Below are 19,099 nucleotides of genomic sequence, written 5' to 3'. Positions count from 1 at the left end.
ACGCATCCTTCTGGGAAAACGGGACCCTCTTCCCTTCCAAGGCTGACTCTGCCTGCTGCGTCCTGGCCCCCACTCCCCGGGGTCCTTTCTGAATCCCTCAGCCCTGAGCGGCCACCGGGACCTGAACCGGAGGCCTCCTCTTCCACAGGCTCCAAGGCCCTGCCCCCCGTGCTGCCCAGGGAGGACTCCCATCCACCCCCAGAGAGTCCCCGTCTTCACCCCCTGGCCTCCTCCAGGACCTCAGCTGCCGTCTGCTGAACTCTCCTGACCCCGGAGTCAGCTCAGCACCCACCGCACAAGAGACAGGACGCTGCTTACGGCCCCACTGAGAATGTGCGTGCACGCGTGTTTACAGGGCAGCGAGGAAGTCTGCAGGCTGTTTAAACAGCGGGCTATCCGACAAATGGAGATAAGATTTCTCACAAGAACTGCAGTTTTTTAAAGTTCAAAAAACAGGGGACTTCGCTGCTGGTGAAGACTTCGAGCTCCCACTGCAGGAGCATGTCTGACTCCCAGCTGGGGGACAAAGATCCCGTGGGCAACTCTTGCCCGGGGAAGCAGGGACAGAGGCTTGGCCGCAGCGGCCGCCAGGGACGGGCGCTCTCAGGACACAGGCCAGTGTGAGCTTGGAGCTGCTGGAGGCCACCGTGTCACGATGAGAAACGAGGTTGGCCAACAGGAGAAGCGGGAGGAGAAGGCCCTGCTCATCGCAAGGCCAGACTTGGTCACAGCAGCTGTGCCCGGAGCCCATGGCCTGCTGGTCCCCGGGCTGGTGAAGCCCTCTGGGCTGAGGCCGGTCAGGGGCTCCCGTGAAGGGCAGAGGAGGGCTCAGAGCCGGCCCTCCAGTCTGAGGACTCCCCGCACCCACAGGCCGTCCCACCGCTCGTCCCTGACACGTCTGTAGAACCGTCCTGTGCGTCTTCTTCCACGCAGCTGAGACCACGCTATGCGTGGCAAACGCTGTTACCTCCTCAGTGAGCGCCACTCATTCGTGTTTCCCCTTGCTACGAACACTTTGTAAAAATCACGCTTAGGGGCTGTATTCCCGACTCTCCCGTGAGGTGGGTGAAACGTGCCCCATTCTGAGTTAAGGAAAACGCGCAATGGTGAGGTCAGTGACTGCCCCAAGGCACAGGCCCGGGCGCCCAGCCTGCCCCCGGAGCCAGCCCCAGAGTGCAGGGCCGGGCAGGAGTGTGCAGCGGTCAGCCCAGAGCGCAGGGGCGCTGGAAACGCCACTCGGCCTGGCGCAGTCTATACACCGGCCAGGCCGGGCCCTCTACACTCTTCTGTGATCAAACCTACCGGCCTTTCCTTTACTTTTGTCTTCTTGATGTGTTTGTTTTGAAAGCTCAGGAAGATATTTCTCCCCCATGTAGACATCAGAAAAGCACTGAGTACTCTAAATCTTGTTGATTTCTAACAGCATGACTTTTAGAAACGTATTTGATCATCAGTTGTTTTACAATTCACTCTGATGTGTGGATAGTGATTTAATCTGATTTTCTTTCACACAGCTATTCAACCAGCCCCGTACCATCTGCTGAAGAATCATCTCTTCCCCTTCACCACAGCAGCTCTGGAGAGAATCCCAAGCTAGGTTCCTCTGACGGAAAATCTAACTACTACTGGTTCAAGGCACTCAGCAGCCAGAAATTGTTGACAAATGTGAAAAAAAAGTCAACCTCACCCTTAAAAGAAAAACAAATTAAGATGCCATTTTCCTATTTGGTTGGCGAACCCACAAGTTCAATATCCAGAGCTGTTGGAACAAATGTGACAAAGCTGCCGACCTGCCCCTCAGCCTCCCGGGCGTCCCCCGCGCCAGCCGTGCTGACTCCAGAGTGTCAGCTGTGTGGAGAGGATGACCCTCCCACGGCAGTGACCACACAGGCATCACCAAATTGCGATGACCTTTCAAGGTCCACACCTCATATAAAAAATCATATCAAAGTCGGTTTCCTGTATTTAAGAGGCTTTACCTTCCCTTCTCTGTGAATCACTATTAACGAGACAAACCCAGACGACGAGCTCCCTGCAAGCAGGCTCTTGCTCTGTCTTACCGCTGCTGCACGCCCAGCGCCTTAGAACAGACGCCCGTCTGCTTCCTAAGCGGACACACTCATCTCGGCATGCCGCAGTGGGAGAGCAGACGCGAGCTGCTGGCAGGTCAACCGGCCCCCGACCCCTGCAGCTTCTCCGACTGCAGGGAGCAGGGCTGACCGGGAGCTGCGCTCTGACCAGCAGGCTGTGGCAGAGGCGCCCTGCTCTCAGCCCCTGCAGCCCCTGCTCTGGTGCTTTCGGGGCTCTGCTGCAGGTACGGAGCGCCCCGTCTGGCCCACTGCAGGACGAGGGCCAGCAGACCCGCCTGACCCGTGGGCTCAGCAGCCCCCGGCTGTCAGGCCTGGGCGGGGCGGCCGGGGGAGGGGGTGGTGACTGGCCATGCACAGGCATGGTGCAGCTTTGGGGACGATGGAAACGCTCTGCACCCTGACTGGCGGTGAAGCTACAGGACTGCACACATTCGTTAAAAGTCAAAGGCTTGCACAACTGAAAAGGGGAAGTTTTATTCTATGTAAATAATTCTATGGTAAACCTGACTTTAAAAATTATCCAATGACAAGATGATTCTAAAGACATGAACTTAATCCAAGTTAAGAAGTACCAAAAAAACCAACACGTGGAAAGCTAGACATCACCTCCAGACCCCTCAGCCCACGGCCGCGCGGCTCCGTAAGAGGGGAGAGCAGTGAAGAGCAAGCACCCACCAGGGCCGTGTTAGAGCGCAGCAGCCGCAGCCCCCGGACCCAGAGCGCTCAGGACACAGGCGGAAGCACACCTACCTTTGGAGTCAGCATTCGGGAACAGCCTGTTCCACGGCACCTTATTTTTGTGTGGAAGAGAGAGCAGATAGTTTCTAGCTTTTAAATTTATTATACAATTCAGGTCTTCCTGCGACGGGGATCCAAGAATACCTATTGGATAAGATAATGTGCTGTCAGTTATCAAGAGCAAGGAAACCCAACCACGTGGCCAGCAGTCAGGGAATGGGCCCTGGTGCTCACCGTCTTCTCACCACCTCCCAGCGCTGGACTTTCTTACCGAGTTTTCAATCAAGGACGAATAGGAACAGCTCATGCCTACGGCAGGTCCCAGAGCTGCAGGAACTCGTCTCCACCCCACCTCATGAAGGCCTCTGATGTGAACATGGGCCCCAGACACTGAGGACCTTACCCAGAATGTGGTTCAGCTGGTCGAGGTAATGCTTCCCGGGGAAGATGGGCCTGTTGGAGAGCATCTCTGCTAGGATGCAGCCCACGGACCAGATGTCGATGGACTTGGTGTAGCCCTGCAGTAGAAGAAGGGCAGAGTGACCCCTGCCGCCCCAGGACAGCGAGCGCGGCCTGCTCTGTAACTCAGAGGTGAGTGGCAGCAGCGGGCAGAGACAGACACAGCCGGCTTTCTTATAAGACACCAAAACCAAGACGGCTTGATTTCATCCCCCTCTTCAAAGCAGATTCACTTATTAAGTTAGAATTCCTATAGTAGACCTCATTTCTTTCATCAAACGATTTGTGAGAAAGAATTAGAATCCCTACAAGCTGAAGCCGGGAAAATGAGAAAGCAGTGAGCAGCCACTGACTACTCTCAGTGTGGGCCAATCACTCATTTTGGAAACTTGGAAGTCACTCAAAAGGGGCATTGCTCCATTTCCAGAATATCTTTCTTCATTCTGAAAATCATTAAAACAAAACAGTAACCACCTGTGATCTCAGGAAACAACCACCAGTGTGCTGGCCCCATCCCGCTTCTCGCCTTCTTTTCCTATTCATTTTTCAGCCCCGGCCCGTTTCTCGCCTTCTTTTCCTATTCATTTTTCAGGAATAGCTTTTCTTTGAAAGGAATTTGATGAAAAGACATGGGAGAATTACCATACAACAGTGACAAAAAGATGTTACTGTACTAAGCAGAGTTCTATGGAGAAGGCTTAAGTGTCGTGATAAGTAAAAGAAGAAATGTGCAGAACAGCTACAGGGAAAGAAGATTCAGTCAAATATTAAAGGCCACGGAAATATAGCAAAGTATTTTTTGAAAATCAAAGACTTAATGATCAGAGCTATACCTCTGATAAAGTGGGCTGAATTTCAAAATAAATCTTTCCAATAAGAATTGGAGGCTTAGGAGTATCTCCCTAGAATGTCCTAGTAGTTATTAACATGCTGCCTACCGATACTGCTACTCTAACTAACAGCACTATACCCACAATTAGGTGGAGACCAACTGCCCTCAGGCAGCGCCTGAACCGCTGCTAGGGACGTGCAGACTGAAGCAGTCAGTGGCGGCTCATCCTCCAGTGACTCAGAGAAACTCGCACACCGAGAGAGAACGAGGAAGCAGAGGCCAAGGGCGCAAGCAGCGAGGGGGCGCCCACGGCGACGTGGGGGGCCCTGTGGGCTGCCCGCCTCTCACACAGCCGCGGCGTCCTGTCCCCTTGCCACTCACTCTCACACGCGCAGGAGGCTCTCCCGGCATGCCACACGTGCAATGAGACAGGAGTGAGCTCTGCTCTCCCGATGTCGGGCGTGACAGACCTCACACGGCTGTGGGTGTCAGCAAGAGCCACCAGGCCGTGGTTTCACGTTGACGGGGCAGACCCCCGTCCCCCGCCGGGTTCCCAGCTTCAGGCCAAGACTCTTCTTCACTAACTCAAACCAAAACCGCAGAGTTGAGACTGAAGGCAGCGCCAGGTGAGGAGCCAGCATGCTCAAATTGAGCCAAATGCTGGAGAGGCTGGCAAAAACGAGGCCACCACTCTCCTCACTAAGATGCCTTTGTGGTGGTAGACAGCAGTTAAAAACGAGAAATACCTAATTCATGTTAACTTTTATTTTAAAATACATTTAAAAATTCACACACTAAAAATTTCTCCGTTCTAACTTTTGTATAGTAAATACTGTCGGATAAAACCCACGTAAAACAAAACCCGCTTAGGCTGTTGGATAAACACTTAAAGACGCTGAAGGGGTCTGGGGCACAGGGCGTTTGAGAACCCTTGCCTTTCCCATCCCTGCCCTATTTCCGCGAGTTAAAAATGCTATCAGGTGAAATGTCACAAATACACAGAGCACTCGAGATGGCCAAAGCTGGGACGGTGAGTACTTAAAAAAAACGAGGAAGATAATGGACAGCAAACAAACAGAAACCCCACGGCCGTCACGAGTCCACAAAAATGTTTCAAAACGAAGATGGGGTCAGAGGAGGAGAAAGAGAAAAACCGACGATCACTCCTTCACAGACGGATGCCAGCTCATCACTGTGATTTAGGGAACCGGGCTCTGCAACCCCAGCAGGAGCGCTGACAGACACAGCGGTGTTCACGGGCACCCCGGGGAGAGGCTTCCGGGAAGAGGGGCCCCAGATCCCGCCTCTGAGGGGCCTGTGCAGCCGAGACTGACCCGGGGCCCTCGGGAGGAGCCTGCCCCGAGAAGCAGGGAGAGCTCGGGCGGGCGTGAGGCCACCTCTGCGCCCCACAACCGACCCGGGCTACGGAGGAGCGGAGGGCGGCCCTACAGGGGCACAGCACAGGAGCCGCACACACCGCTGTGAAGACACGACGAGGCCGCCGTCCAGGCGCGCGGAGGGCTCAGGATGCCTGCAGGGAGAGGGCTCAGGATGCCTGCAGGGAGAGGGCTCAGGATGCCTGCAGGGAGAGGGCTCCAGGAAGGCCGGGAGAGGCACAGCTCCTTAAGTCTGTCTGACAGGGGTCCCAGAGCTCGGTGCGGGGAAGTGAGAGCAGAGCGGGGAGCCTGCAGGCAGAAGACGCTACGCCGGTGAGGCCAGGAGTGCACAGGGCTTCCCCCGACCCAACCTCCCGTGGGTGCACTGGAGAAGAGGACGCCAGACACACTGCTGGGAGGGGCCTCTCGGGCTGGAGAAGCCACAACTAAGAGGGCCCAAACCCAGTTTCTGCGACAATCAACTCGAGAGAGCGGAGGCCGCCCTCCTGGGGGGCCCCTGGAGACGGCGAGGGGCCCCGCCGAGCCTGCGGGCGCTCCGGCACGGAGCGACTCTCACGTGGCCATCCACAGGAGCCTGCCCTGCGGCGCCGTCTGCCGCCTGGAATTATCAGAGAATCAACACAGCAGAAGAGCCTGGAATTATCAGAGAATCAACACAGCGTTTTCTTCTGCGAGACATGTGTTATGCTGAATTCTTCTTTACGACGGAATTTACTCGAATGGAATTTTACTTCTACAGCTGACTAAACACACGTATGACACCAAGAGTAACTACCTGCTTTAAACAAATTCCATTTCCTCCCCAAAGCAACCTAATTCGAGGCCCTAGTCCTTCACGTGTCAAGGCTGGAGGAAGAGAACCTGGCCCACGGGCCGTGCACTTCACTCACTGCCCCCAAGCCTCTCGGGACGACTTCTGGCTCCGACACCTGAACGCGGCGACCACTCTCCAGCTGTCCTCACACACGTCACGTCACGGCAGACGGGACGGAGCTCTGGACTCGAGGCCTTGGGACGCGAGACTCAGGATGAGTGAGGGGTTTCAGGCGCGCCGGCCGCAGGCCAGACACCGTCTGCGCGGGCCGTGCTGAGACTCGCAAGGCCCCATGGCCGCCCCCGCTGCAGCCGCCGTGCGCGCCCGGCCACTCTCGGCTCTGCCCCGCTCCACAGGCTCTCTGGTGGTTTCCTGTGAGCAAAGGCCCTGCTGGCAGTGCGCTTTCCACCCGGATGCAGGACCCCCATGTCATTTTGAAAGAGTTACAGCAGCTCCTATTTTTTCCTCACCAATGTTTTCTTCCGATTTTATTGCAATTTTGCTGAAGAGGCTTCTTCATTACCAGGTAGGTATGACTTTTACAGGAGAGCCCCGGTCCGCGTTCACAGACGACAGTGTGAGCACAGAGCCCAGCGGACAGGAGGAAGCTGCCCGGGTCGAGGAGGGCTGCCCGGGGGGCGGGACGCAGGCGGCTGATGGCAGGAGCACGCCCCGCAGCTCTGTAAGCCAGCACGAGCCCAGCCGAGGGCTGGGACGTCAGTGCTGAACGGAGACGAGACGGTACCTTGGGGCTGGCCAGACAGGCCCAGCCTCAGCCCACGCTGACTGCCACTCACGCCCTAAGTCCTCTGGTCTCCTGGATTTCTTCTGATGCAAACCTGGCCCTTACCTTGGAGTTCAGCATGATCTCTGGAGCCCGGTACCAGCGCGTGGCCACGTACTCGGTCAGGAACCCTGTGTGGTCGTGGTCCGGATCTGCAACACGGGCCAGGCCAAAGTCACAGATCTAGGGGAAAGCAGACAGGGCAGCTTCTGAGTCGGGGTCGCCAGCAGCAGAGCCGCAGACACTGGCGGGACACCAGCAGTGGCACACACCCACCCTTACCGACTCCTCACAGCAACGGGAAGGCAGCCACGTCGCGTCAGGGAGGGACAGGCTGGAGGGTCTTGCCCAGAACACATTTTCAGCAGTATGCGGCCTCTACTTCTCTGCTCACCCACAGCAACTGCTTAGGCCACTTGATAAACAGTCCTGCCCGCAGAATAAGGGCGCTCAAACCAGCCCCCAGTGAGCGCTGGAACGGTCACCGCTGGGACCAACTTCTCTGGCAGGGCCTCTCTCCACACGTGACCTCCCCCGCCTGTCCTGCCCACCTCCTTCCCCTCCTGTAGTCAAACCCACTCCCAAAGCTGTACAAGACGTTCCACATACTGAAGATGGATCCTTACCAAAAAAAAAAATCCAGCTTCTAATTTCTCCTGACTCACGCAAGCTGGCCTTGACCACGCAATGGTTGGGGCTACTCCAGATTACAACGTGCAAGGAGAGTAACCGGAACCTATTTGGTCCCCAACAACTGCAGGGCCTTTTAATTCCTAGCTCCTGGGGAACTAATCCGAGAGACAGAGAGAAAGAAAGAGGGAGAGAGATGCTAACACAGACTGGAATCCAGCAGAAGGCAGCCTGGAAGACAGAGGTCACTTTGGAGGCTGACGGCTTTAATTCGGTTGAAAAGTGACAAGGGTCTGAGCTCAGTCCATAAAAACAGAGATACGGAGGCAGGGATATTCAGAAGACTTAATGGACACCAGCCTCTGCAGAGACCCCACAGCTGGAGGTCGCGACAACTTGAAATGACTCTGAAGGCTCCGCCCCCCTCCTCAGGGCTCGTGGCTGTGGAGGCTGGCACCCGCCGCGGCACCTCTGACCCCTGGCCCTGCCGCTTCCTCGATGCAGCCCTCAGAAGTTCTGCATCCATGCTGCCCAGTTCCGTCCTCTGAGCCCGTCAGCGCGTCTTCAGGAGGAGCAAACGCCACGCCTGCTCCGCAGCTCTTCCAGGGCCGTGCTCTGGGCACTCCGGACAGGGCTGCACAGTCGCTGCGGCGTCTTGAGGCCCCCTTGGCCTCCAGCACCAGCCTCACCTCCACAGCCAGACGGCTTGCTGAGGCCACCACACCCTGGACAGCCGCAGGCTGACGGACTGTCTGAAAGTCTGCAACGCACCCGCGCCACACACCACCCCTTGGGCACCCGCGGCGTGGCCGGGTCCAGACATGAGTCACAGCTCTCTGTGGTCAGCAGAACCCCAGGTGAAAAGCCTGCATACAGGCCCCCAGATCAGCGGGCTCAGTCCTGGGGCTGACGTCTCCACCTCCTCCGGGAGCGGAACGGAAGCAGGAGCCGAACTCGGGAGGCGGACAGGACCTCCCGCCTCTACAGAGACGGCCCACGTGGTGAGAGCAAGCTAAAGACAGCCGGCAGAGGGCTCCGCAGAAGAAAGCCACACCAATGTAACCCTGACCCCCATGCTGGCCACAGCTCTGGGGCCGAGCTTGTATCAAGAGGGCAGGATTTATCTTCCCTCCTCTGGAAGCTGGGCAAGCCTTTCTAACTGCCTGAACCAAGAGAACATACTGGAAGTGATGCCGTGTGACTTCCGAGGTGAGATCATAAAAAGCAACGTGGCTTCCACCTGGGGAACTGGGAGCCTCTGGCCGTGTCGTGGGGATACCAGGTCACATGGGCGGCGTGTGGCCATGCCGTGGCACTAACCACCAGGCCTGTGGGCGATGGTCTGAGCCTCCAGGGCGTCTCTCAGCTGCGGTCCAGAGGCTGAGCCCAGAGCAGTCACCCCCCGACCCCCCCGCTGCCTGACCAAACTTCTGACCTCAGAAACTACGCATTCAAACATGACTACTGCTGTTTCAGGCCATGACATCTTGGGGGGCTTGAGAGAGGCTCCAGCCTGGGTGGAGGGGGGAGGTAAACAGGCATCCACGTGGGGAGGCGGCAAGAGCCCCCAAGGGAGCAGGAGTCTTGAGTAGAGGGCCCAGGAACGCACTGCACCAACCAGCTACGTTGCTGGGAGCTGCGAAACGGTGACTTCTCTAACTTCATTATCCCTTGTGCGTTTATCAGCTGGCATTTACTTTTACCGTCATTCATCAACCGGGGCTTTGTGCCTACCTTGAAGTCCAGACCCTACTGGGAAGACAAGGGAAGCGTTTCCTCCTTCCCTGTGAGTTACCAGTTTTCAGAAGAGTGAGCTGGCTTAAGGAGGACCATGTTTTTCTATTGGTATCCTGCACTGGTAGTTGATAAAAATTATTGGCTATAATTCAACGAATCAAGAGGTACGTGTAGGGAAACTCTGTTCACGGCCATCCACAGGAACTCATGGGACGCTCACTGCAACACTGAAAGCTAGTACAGCATTGACCCAAAACCTGCCAAGGCTACGAAAAAACTGACTACAGTTCTATACAGAGGAAGGCAGACAACCAGGATACGGTACGAAAGATAGAGAATGACGTGGTCAAATGTCCTACCCCTCCTACCTGGCGACCTTTGGGCTGAGTAAATTCAGATTCTCCTAGAACAAAAGCCCCAAAGATATTTCATTTCGTATCTTTTGAACCCTCCTTTCTAGGCCCACCCAGAAGCATACACGCTGCGACCCCAGCAGCCGGGGCTCCCCTGGGGCTGCTGGATGGAGGCTCAGCAAGCAAATACCCGGGACAAACACTGCTGGAGACGACATACCCCTGGAAGTTTCACTAAAAACATGCTGCCAGCACAGTCTCCAGATAGGGTCCACAACCCTCGCTTTTCTGCGGCCCTGAGAAATAAACAGGGTGCCCGCAGGAAGAGGGCCCGGGAGGGCCGGGAGAGGCCAGTGTGTACTGGGTCTCAAGGCTGGGTACCAAGCACGAAGCATGTTATGGAAGCCAAAACCGGAAGCTGACTGCTGTTGGCCTTGATTGTACAGAGTCAAAAGCTAAAGGTCTAAGACACTTGAAAGAGCTGACACCCTGGGGGCTCAACAGTGAGAAATACCAACACGGAGTCAATGGAAACAGGGAGAAGTGACCTAATTACCTGCCTGAAAATTCAAAAAAAACCCTGAATAACAAGACATCAGTAAGGCCACCGGTTACAAACTTTCTAGGCCTGGGGCTGTGGGACGGCATCAGGGCCATCCCAAGGTCTGAGGAGGGGACAGGCGTCCGCTGAGCTCAGAGCCCGCCCCACTCCCCAGGTCCCTGCCTTGCCTGTGGGACACGCTCCCACGGCAAGCCCGTGACTGGGTGACATGCGCGCCACACTGCTAACCGGAGTGAGACTCTGCGTACACGTGCCCATGGGGATGGTGCATACCCCATACGGACATTTTCCAACAGGGGTCGACTGCCCTGTTCTAAGCGTCTGAAACATCCTACTGTGTTTCTGAGTCTGTGTTAAACTGGGCTTCGAAAACAAAGCCTGGACGGCGCAGATGGCCGATAACACAGATCAGCATGGGCACACATCCCGGTGAGCAGGGAACGAAATTGCCTGAGGCACAGACAAGCCCACCAGCAGGGACAAGACAGCAGAGCAGTATGCTTCTGTGCTTCCTCTTCTCAAGGATGGGCATTTTCAAGCAAAAGTCAACTGCTCCCAGAAATATTACATACTCAAAATATGAAGAATAGCCCTCCAAAACCAAACAAAAGCAATCTGCCGTAACAGGACTGTGGTGGTAAGAAAGAGAAAGAAAACAAAGAAAGCTGTAGGAGACGTCAGAACAATCACTGTAATTTCCAAGAAAACCACTGAGAACTGGCCAGGTCTGCTGCTCCTGAGAGCACCCTCACCCTTCAGGCCACCCTGGCTCACGTGCCCAGACCCACGGACAGTGACCTGGTGGGAAGGGCATGAGGTTGACTGAGAAGGGCGTTAAGAGGTGACAGAGCCCACCCCAGCCGTGTCTGATGCAGGAAGCTGTCCCCGCCACGTCTCACAGGCTGTCTGCTACACAGCTGTAAACACCCGAGACGGCAGATAAGCTACCCATCTGAAGACAAGGCCACTGGCAGTGCCGGAAGATCCTCCAGGCAGGGCAGGCCTCGGAGCTGGTGCACTGGCCCCTCACTCCTTCGTCTGCTGCCCCTTCTGTCTGCAGCCCCCTGCGCCCGGCACGGCCACTCACCCACTGCAGGGCTGGCATGCTGGGAGGGACGGCACGAGGCCACCTCCTTCCTGGCGTGTCGTGGCCCCGGCCAGAGCTGGTGGCCTCCTCCTCTGGGCCTGGAAGAGCCCCTTTCAGAGCCTCCGCCACCACGGACGGCGCCACAAACACCCACTCAACCTGTGGCGCGCGAGCGACCCGCCTCTCCTGCCAGGGCCACCCCGTCCCGGCAAGCACAGCTCGTCAGAGGGTCTGGAACCCAGGAAGAGTGACGCCTCTAGAGCAGCTCCTTCTTAACACCGTTCTGGGTCTCCTGAATTTCTACACGCATTTCAGGATCAGCCTGTTTCTGCAAAAACAGGCACCTGGGGCTTTGACAGGGACTGCATGGAGTCTGCGGATCACACTGGGAACACTGCCATCTTACAGACACGGAGTCTTCCGACCCGTGAACATGAGGTGTCCTCTCAGGCTCACGCGCATTTCCACTGGACTCTGCGTTCCTGTCATCGTATCTGAGCCACCTGCGGACCTCCCTCCTTGTTTATTTCTGCCACGTATTAAAAGCCTAGCCTCTTTACATGCATTTCTTTTTGCCATAAAAATGCTTCCAAGTATTTCTGGTGTTAATGCGAATAACAATAGATACAAACATGCCCCAGGAAAGCGAGTTTTTTCAACTGCTACACCCTAAGTGAGAGCAACCACGGGCTGACCTTGAGATCGCAGGTGGTGTTGAGCAGCAGGTTGGAAGGCTTGAGGTCCCGGTGCAGCACGTTGGCTGAATGGATATACTTCAGCCCTCTGAGGATCTGGTAAAGAAAGTAGCAGATGTGGTCATTGCTGAGGTGTTGCGTCTTCAAGAGCTTGTAGAGATCTGTTTCCATGAGGTCCTGTACTATGTATCTGTTTGGAAACGTTAAGGTAACTCCCAAATAGCTGCTTACACTCAGCAAAGCACTGGAAACAAAAGGAACACGGACAGCCTACTATTCACCCCGAGGCCCAGGAGGGGCAGGAGAAGCTGATGGAGGGCCAGCGCCCTCAGTGGAGCAGGGCCTGGAGCTGTGGCCTCCTCCTCAGCTCCTGTGAGAGGGCAGGTCACACACCCGCCTGGTGCGCGCACCGATGCCCCAGCGGAGACCTGGCCTCAGGCAGGACGTGGGCGTGAGTCTGCTCCGAGCGGCCCACCACCAACAGGAGCCTCTGGCGTCGCTGAGGGGCGGGCGGCATCGGGCACCTTCTCCTCTGGCCTGGCACCAACTCCTCTTTGCATTAGTCTCTGACCTGCCGTCCGGTGCCTCTCCTTCCCCACAACAAGCAACCGTGAAACTTCCGGAAGCACAGGCTGAGAACACACTCGCTCCTAAATTCAGCCCTCAGCCTACCTGTCTGGCTCTGCAGCTCAGGCTGAGACTGAATAAGTCAGACAGGTGAAGCTGCGCCCTCCGGCTGTCCGGACCACCCGCCGCCCTCAGTTCCCACGGAAAATAAACCATAAAAGCTGCCCGCGTCTAACCTCGCCACTGCGTGCTTTCATTAGTGTTTGCGGTTTTTTTAAACTCATGTCTCTGCACATATTACACACCTTCTACAGACTCACACCCGCGGGGACAGAGTTTGGGATGTAAAGGAAACGCGACTGGAAAACGTGCCATATGAGACGTGATTTTTGAGGCAACAGGTAGAGCAGGACAGCAGGCAGCTGGGGGGCACTGCACTGAGAGGGTCACAAGAGCAGCAGGCAGCGGCAGGGGCGGGGCACCAGGAGGCGGGGCGCCCGGAGGCAGGGGCGGGGCGCCCGGAGGCGGGGCGCCCGGTGGCAGGGGCGGGCCCCTCGGCACAGCCACGCCTCCAGTCCTGGGGCCTCGTCCAGAGTTCTAAACGCCAGCCACAGTCCCCACACAGCCTGAGCTCAGCTGGCCCTGAAGATCAGAAGGGCTAGCCGCTCAGTTTTAAAGATGAGATCACTGGACCCAGATGTAAAATGCTGCTCAGATCAGGACAGTTTGGACCTGAGCAGTGCCGGGCCGGGCCCCCTCTTCCACAGTCCACGGCTCTTTCCTTTTCACCATCATAACCAACCATACCTTAAGTGGGAAAAACATGACTGGAAAAGGTGTTCACCAAAATTCTCCACAATTGCACTTACTGAAAGGAAATCTTTACTGAAAGGGACAGAGAAAAATTGGATTTGCCAAAGATGCTGAGAGTAACTACCGACCACTGGAAAACTGAAGTGGAGAAATGTCGACGATGCACGCGATAGAGTGACTGGCAAGCAGAGCACAGCTTCCCCTTCCACGAGCTGCACTCCCCTCCCTCCCCATCAGCAGGGCGCGACTCCAGCAGGGGACGGAGCAGCTGCCTAGGAAGGATACACGTCTTTCATCTGCTCGATGGTCGGCGCCCGAATGATGTCGTTGATTCCAATGATGTTCTCGTGTCTGAAGCGCAGCAAGATCTTTATCTCTCTCAGCGTCCTCTGGCAGTACGTCTGGTGCTCAAAAGGGCTGATTTTCTTGATGGCGACTCGGACTTTGTTGACATTATCATAAGCAGAGCTAAGAAAAGAAAGAGGGGGTGAGGGGAGACAGCATTAACAACAGGCCCCAGGACACTCTGGCAGAAAGAATGAGGTGGTAAAGGAGTAAAGCGCCCGTCACTCTGGGCAGAGGCCTGCTCCGCACACAGAAGACAGCGTGCTGTCCACAGAGAGGCCCTCACCGGGGCAAGTGCACACGAGGCCTCAGGACGAGCAGAGAGCCCGGCCTGCCAACCGTGCGGATGCCCGCCCATGTGACGGCCCAGGAGCACGGGCACGCCTGACCCCACCGTCCCTGACAGCAACTGCACCTGGGGAGAGCCATCACGGCTGCCTTCCCACAGTCGCACCAGACTCCACCGACTCAGCAGCAACGCTCCAGTGACCCTCAACCACGTCTTCATCCCAAGCAAAATGGACCCAAGAGGGCGACACGGATACACTGCAGGGCACGGGGACTGCAGTCACGCTCTTGCAGTAACTTGTGATGGAGCTTAATCTGAGCAAACGCCGAGTCACTCTCCTCTACACCCCAAACTACAGCTGTGCTCCAATGGGGGGCGGGGGGCAGGAGGGTGCAGTGACTGGGAGCAACAGCAGCATCTTACTTGCAAAACGACACTATTGTCTTCTCCCCACCCCCCAAGAAACTTGATCAAGACGCTTGGCTGTGCTGAGCTCAGTCGTGTCTGACTCTCTGCGACCCCATGGACTGTAGCCCACCAGGCTCCGCTGTCCATGGGATTCTCCAGGCAGGAAGACTGGAGTGGGTTGCCATGCCCTCCTCCAGGGGATCTTCCTGACCCAGGGGTCAAACCCAGGTCTCCCATGTCGCAGACAGATTCCATACCGTTTGGGTCATCTTATAACAAAACCTAAAAAGTATTGTTCAAAACATACTCTCACATACACAAAGAGGCCAAAAAAGGAAAAAAAAGAAAAAGAAAAACACCTCTCACAGTCTGAACACAGGGCCCAGTTCTTTCCAAGGTGTCCTGAATGACTCAGCAGAATTCCAAGCAGAAGCAGCAATGACCACACCTTCAAGCCCCTTGCTGCACGCCTTTCACATTGTTTTGACTGAAGAACCATGTGAAACTTTTAAAAATATATTTCAAAAATTATTCTTAAGTGGGAAAAAAATCACAGGAGAAATCCTAGAAAACTGCTGGCGTATCCTTTAAAGAAGAAAGCACAATTATTTTGGAATTCCTCACCAATACAAAAATATTTGAGAAATAAAGAGTACTTCTTAGAAAGAGGTGCAAAAATACCTTTAACCTCACGCCCACCTGAGAGAACAGCCCTAAAATTGGAACCAGGTATGCTACTTAAAACAGACACACACTCCCCCGAATAACAGAGAACGCCTTTCTCCAGCATTCGTTACACTAACAGGGCATGCAGAGACCACAACCACTCCTGTGCCCTGAGGAGCTCAAGCCCCTGTGAGCACCCAGGCGTCTTACACGAATGTGGCCTCAGGCCCCAGATGAATTCTCTCCTGAGATCCAAAGTGGTGGGGAGGCAGAGGTCACAGCCAGAGGTGAGCACATTCAATTCCTAAAGCGGTAGCTTCCTACTACTCAGCAGTAAAAAGGAAACCACTGGTAACAGAATGCAGAGGAAGCGCAAAATACTTATGATGAGTAAAGCCAGACCAAAAGAAAAGTGCCCCCCTCACATAAAATGCAAACTCACCAGAGGACAGAGAGCGGGGCTGCTGGAGGAGGAGGGATGACACGACGGACATGGAAGCCAGGTAACTCTTGGAGGTCCTCAATATTCATGATCGAAATGTTCTGATAGCTTAAGGGGAGTATAGTATGTCAAAACTTAAAGTGTACACTTTAAAAGTACACACTGACATACTGATTACCAACGACTTCTTAAAGACATTAATTAAAAAAAAAAGCCAGGGGTCCCCGAATGCAGGACCAACCCCAGGGCCAGGGTGCAATTCCAGAGCTGTGTCTGGCGGTGAATGCGGAAGCAGAAGCCCACAGGACTCGAGAGGAGACTGTTCACCAGACGGGAGAAACGGGAACCAGCGTGAGTCAAGGACGAGCAAGGCATGCTGCAGCAACCTCATCTCCGGTTGTGACGGGGCCACAACCGCAACAGGAGGCGCCCCAGAGCGCGGTGGGGCCCAGCCACACTCGCCAAGCACTTCCCACTTCTGAGGCTCCAAGTCAGCACCGGGGCAGAGCCAAACAGTGGTCCTCCTCTTGAGACGGTGGCAGATCCGGGAGGGAAGAGGCAGGGACAGACGGCACGCACGCCTTCATCAAGTCTCAAGCCCGAGAAGCCGCCGCGTAGATGACACCCAACCTGAGGGCGCCAAAGGGAGGCCAAAGACGAGGCCTGTGGACCATGCGCTGAAGGGTGAGCAGGCGTTCCAAGGGGGCAAGGCCCAGAGAAGCCGAGGGACACTACATGCAGGGGAAGCACGCAGGCTGCCCGTGGGGAGGCCGGCCCTCCCCCACCCGGCCCCTCAGCTGGCGGTGCGCACAAAGTGCGGGGAACACGCCGCCAGGAGCCCCCAGAACCCCCGGGGCCCCTGAAGCAGCGAGCGGACGCCCTCTGGGGTGTTTGCCACAAGGGTGGGCAGCGGCAGCAGCAGCTCACAGCAGGGGCTGGGCGCAGAGCTCTAGCCGGGAGAGAAGAGGGCTCCACGGGCCCGTTCTCAGGGGCTGCTGATGCCCAACTCGGAAAAGCCCGAGAGTCGGCAATTTGAATCTGGTCTAGGTCTTCATGAAGGCCTACCTGTCTCAGGAAGAAGGGACAGTGTGTTTCATGTTTCATGCGTGCCAAGGCGCTTAAGTTGTGTCCAACTCTGCGACCCTGTGGACCAGAGCCCGCCAGGTTCCTCCAGGCAAGAATACTGGAGTGGGCTGCCATGCTCTGTTTTCTTGACCCAGGCCTTGGAAAGAAAACAAGAGGATGGGGGGGGGAGACACTAGTCTCGTACTTTCTGACATAAGGTCTGAGGAGGCCTGCAGGGGATTCGGACGGAGGAAAGAGAGGGCCTGCTCCCAGCAGCAGTGAGGAGGTGGAGGCTGGGAGTAAGATACGGGCGCGTTTAACAAGCCACAGAGGGGAGCACTGCTGGAGAGAAGCGAGGTCTGAGGACAAAGCTCAAGAGCAGACAGAGCACCAGGAACTGGCCAGAGCGTGAGGGAGCACCTGTGAGCACCAGGAGAGAGCGCCATGTTGGAAGCCCGGAGTCCCAAGCAGAAGTGCGTGAGGAAGATGAGAACTGGAAGCCATCTGCCGACTCTGCGATCGGGGGACGGGTGGGCCCTGGGTGGCGGCTGGTGGGTGGGAGTGGGGACAGCATGCAAACACGCAGGTGACCATCTTTCAGAAGGCGAGGAGGAGCGGAGTGGCCGGCAAGTCAAGGCAACCACCAGAAGGCTCGGGCGGTCGGGGAGCAGTGGAGGGCCAGAGGCTGGGGGACCCGGCGAGGTGGAGAGGAGGCTCCCCAAACTGGGCAGCGCTGAGGAGGCAGCGTGCATTCAGGCAAAGCTGCAGGGCCCTCCCTGCAGGAACCTGGGGCTACAGAGCGGGGCGCGTGTGCGACTTCCACCACAGGAAGTCACAGGGATTTTAAGGGAGGCAACACTGATGTCTGCTGTGAAGCTCCCTCAGGAGGCAGACTGCTGAAAGGACAGATGCGCGGGCAGGGCAGCGGGCAGTAGCCCTCTCCGCCAACCTGAACCGTGATGAGGCCACCGCTCTGCAGAAAGCAGGGCCTATGCCACCAACCCCATGTCACCTAGCTTGGTGAAGCGTCAGCCGCACCTGACTCTGTGACCCCATGGCTGCGGCCTGCCAGGCCCCTCTGTCCACGGGATTCTCCAGGGAGAACCGGGGTGGCCACCCCCTCCTCCAGCGGATCTTCCCGACCCAGGGATCTAACCGGGGGCTCCCCCACTCAGGTGGGCCTGTACTCCGAGTCCCTGGGAAGCCCTAGCTTGGTTCTGGTTCAAATGCTCTCCATTTAAGCAGACTCAACTCCTCAAGGGCAGAAGCACACATCCTAAATTGCTTATGCCGTCTTCCGAGGAGCTAGAACCAAATTCTCGGGGAGAAACCAACAGTGGAGGAGCAGAGACGAAGCTCCGCAACACAAGAGCTTGGAGTGTATGTCCATACCCTGTCCCCGCCCCTGCACCTGCGGGCGGGCAGGCTGCACCTAGTCACTTGCTCCAAAGCACAGATGGTGGCACGGGAGGGACCGTCATTCTGCAGTGGAGCAGCCTGGCAGGTCCCACCCCCACCGAGGGGTCAGTGACTCCACCAGTGACACCCCGTGGATGCCTCCGGTAGGATGAGAAAGGCGGCTCATCTCTGTGGTGCTCTTTCCCAAGCCTGTCACCCCAGTCTAACAGTGAGAAAAACGTCCGCAAACCCAACGTGAGGGCTAGTCCACAAAATGACTCGACAAGTTCTCCCAAGTCGTTAAAAAAAAAAAAAAAGTCACAGAGACAGGAGGCAGACATACAACCAAATCCATGTCGTATCCTGGATTGCATCTTGGAACAGAACAAGGATATCAGTGGAAAAGCAAATTCCAAATAAAACCCGGAATTCCACTATACCAGCGTTGGCTTTGATAAGCACATTACAGTCACATACGACGCTGATATGAGCGGAAACTGAGCAGGGGCTTTCGGGAGCCCCCAGCACTATCTGCAACTTTTCTGTAAAGCTAAAATTATCCCCACATAAAAGTTTGTCTGCAAAAGGTCTTCCACTTAATAATACTTCCAAAATTGATGAAACAATTAGCATATAGAAAATATGGGCTTAATTTAATAAGTAGAAGGAAACAATCATTTCACAGTTAGCTACTTTAACCTCTCATAAAAATAAATGCCCAATCGAACAAAAATATTCCTAAAAAGGTAACTGAAAATTTTACCTAATTGAACTGTAAGCTATATTCTAACTTCAGTCACTGGACACACATTTACTAAATACCCCAAGTAGCCTAATTATTCATGCAGGTTGAAACAACAGAACATCATCCCTCCTGCCTTCCTCCCTTTGCGCATCCTTAAGAACAGGCATGATATCTGAAGACATT

At 55.7% G+C, this 19,099-nt stretch overlaps 1 protein-coding gene across 1 annotated transcript in view; it reads right to left on the bottom strand.

Moving 5' to 3' along the window:
• The window catches only part of MAPK1 (mitogen-activated protein kinase 1), a 54,061-nt gene that overhangs the window by 7,223 nt on the left and 27,739 nt on the right, over positions 1–19,099 (bottom strand). Inside the window, exons 2-6 of the mRNA XM_052654508.1 lie at positions 13,844–14,026; positions 12,179–12,368; positions 7,181–7,297; positions 3,232–3,346; positions 2,841–2,972 (exon numbers count right to left, since the gene is read on the bottom strand). Of these exons, the coding sequence (XP_052510468.1) occupies positions 2,841–2,972; positions 3,232–3,346; positions 7,181–7,297; positions 12,179–12,368; positions 13,844–14,026 (737 nt within the window). The remainder of the gene's footprint in view (positions 1–2,840; positions 2,973–3,231; positions 3,347–7,180; positions 7,298–12,178; positions 12,369–13,843; positions 14,027–19,099) is intronic.

Source organism: Budorcas taxicolor, chromosome 17 (genome assembly GCF_023091745.1).
Source record: "Budorcas taxicolor isolate Tak-1 chromosome 17, Takin1.1, whole genome shotgun sequence".
NCBI lineage: Eukaryota > Metazoa > Chordata > Mammalia > Artiodactyla > Bovidae > Budorcas > Budorcas taxicolor.
This window is presented reverse-complemented; position numbering and strand designations above follow the sequence as displayed.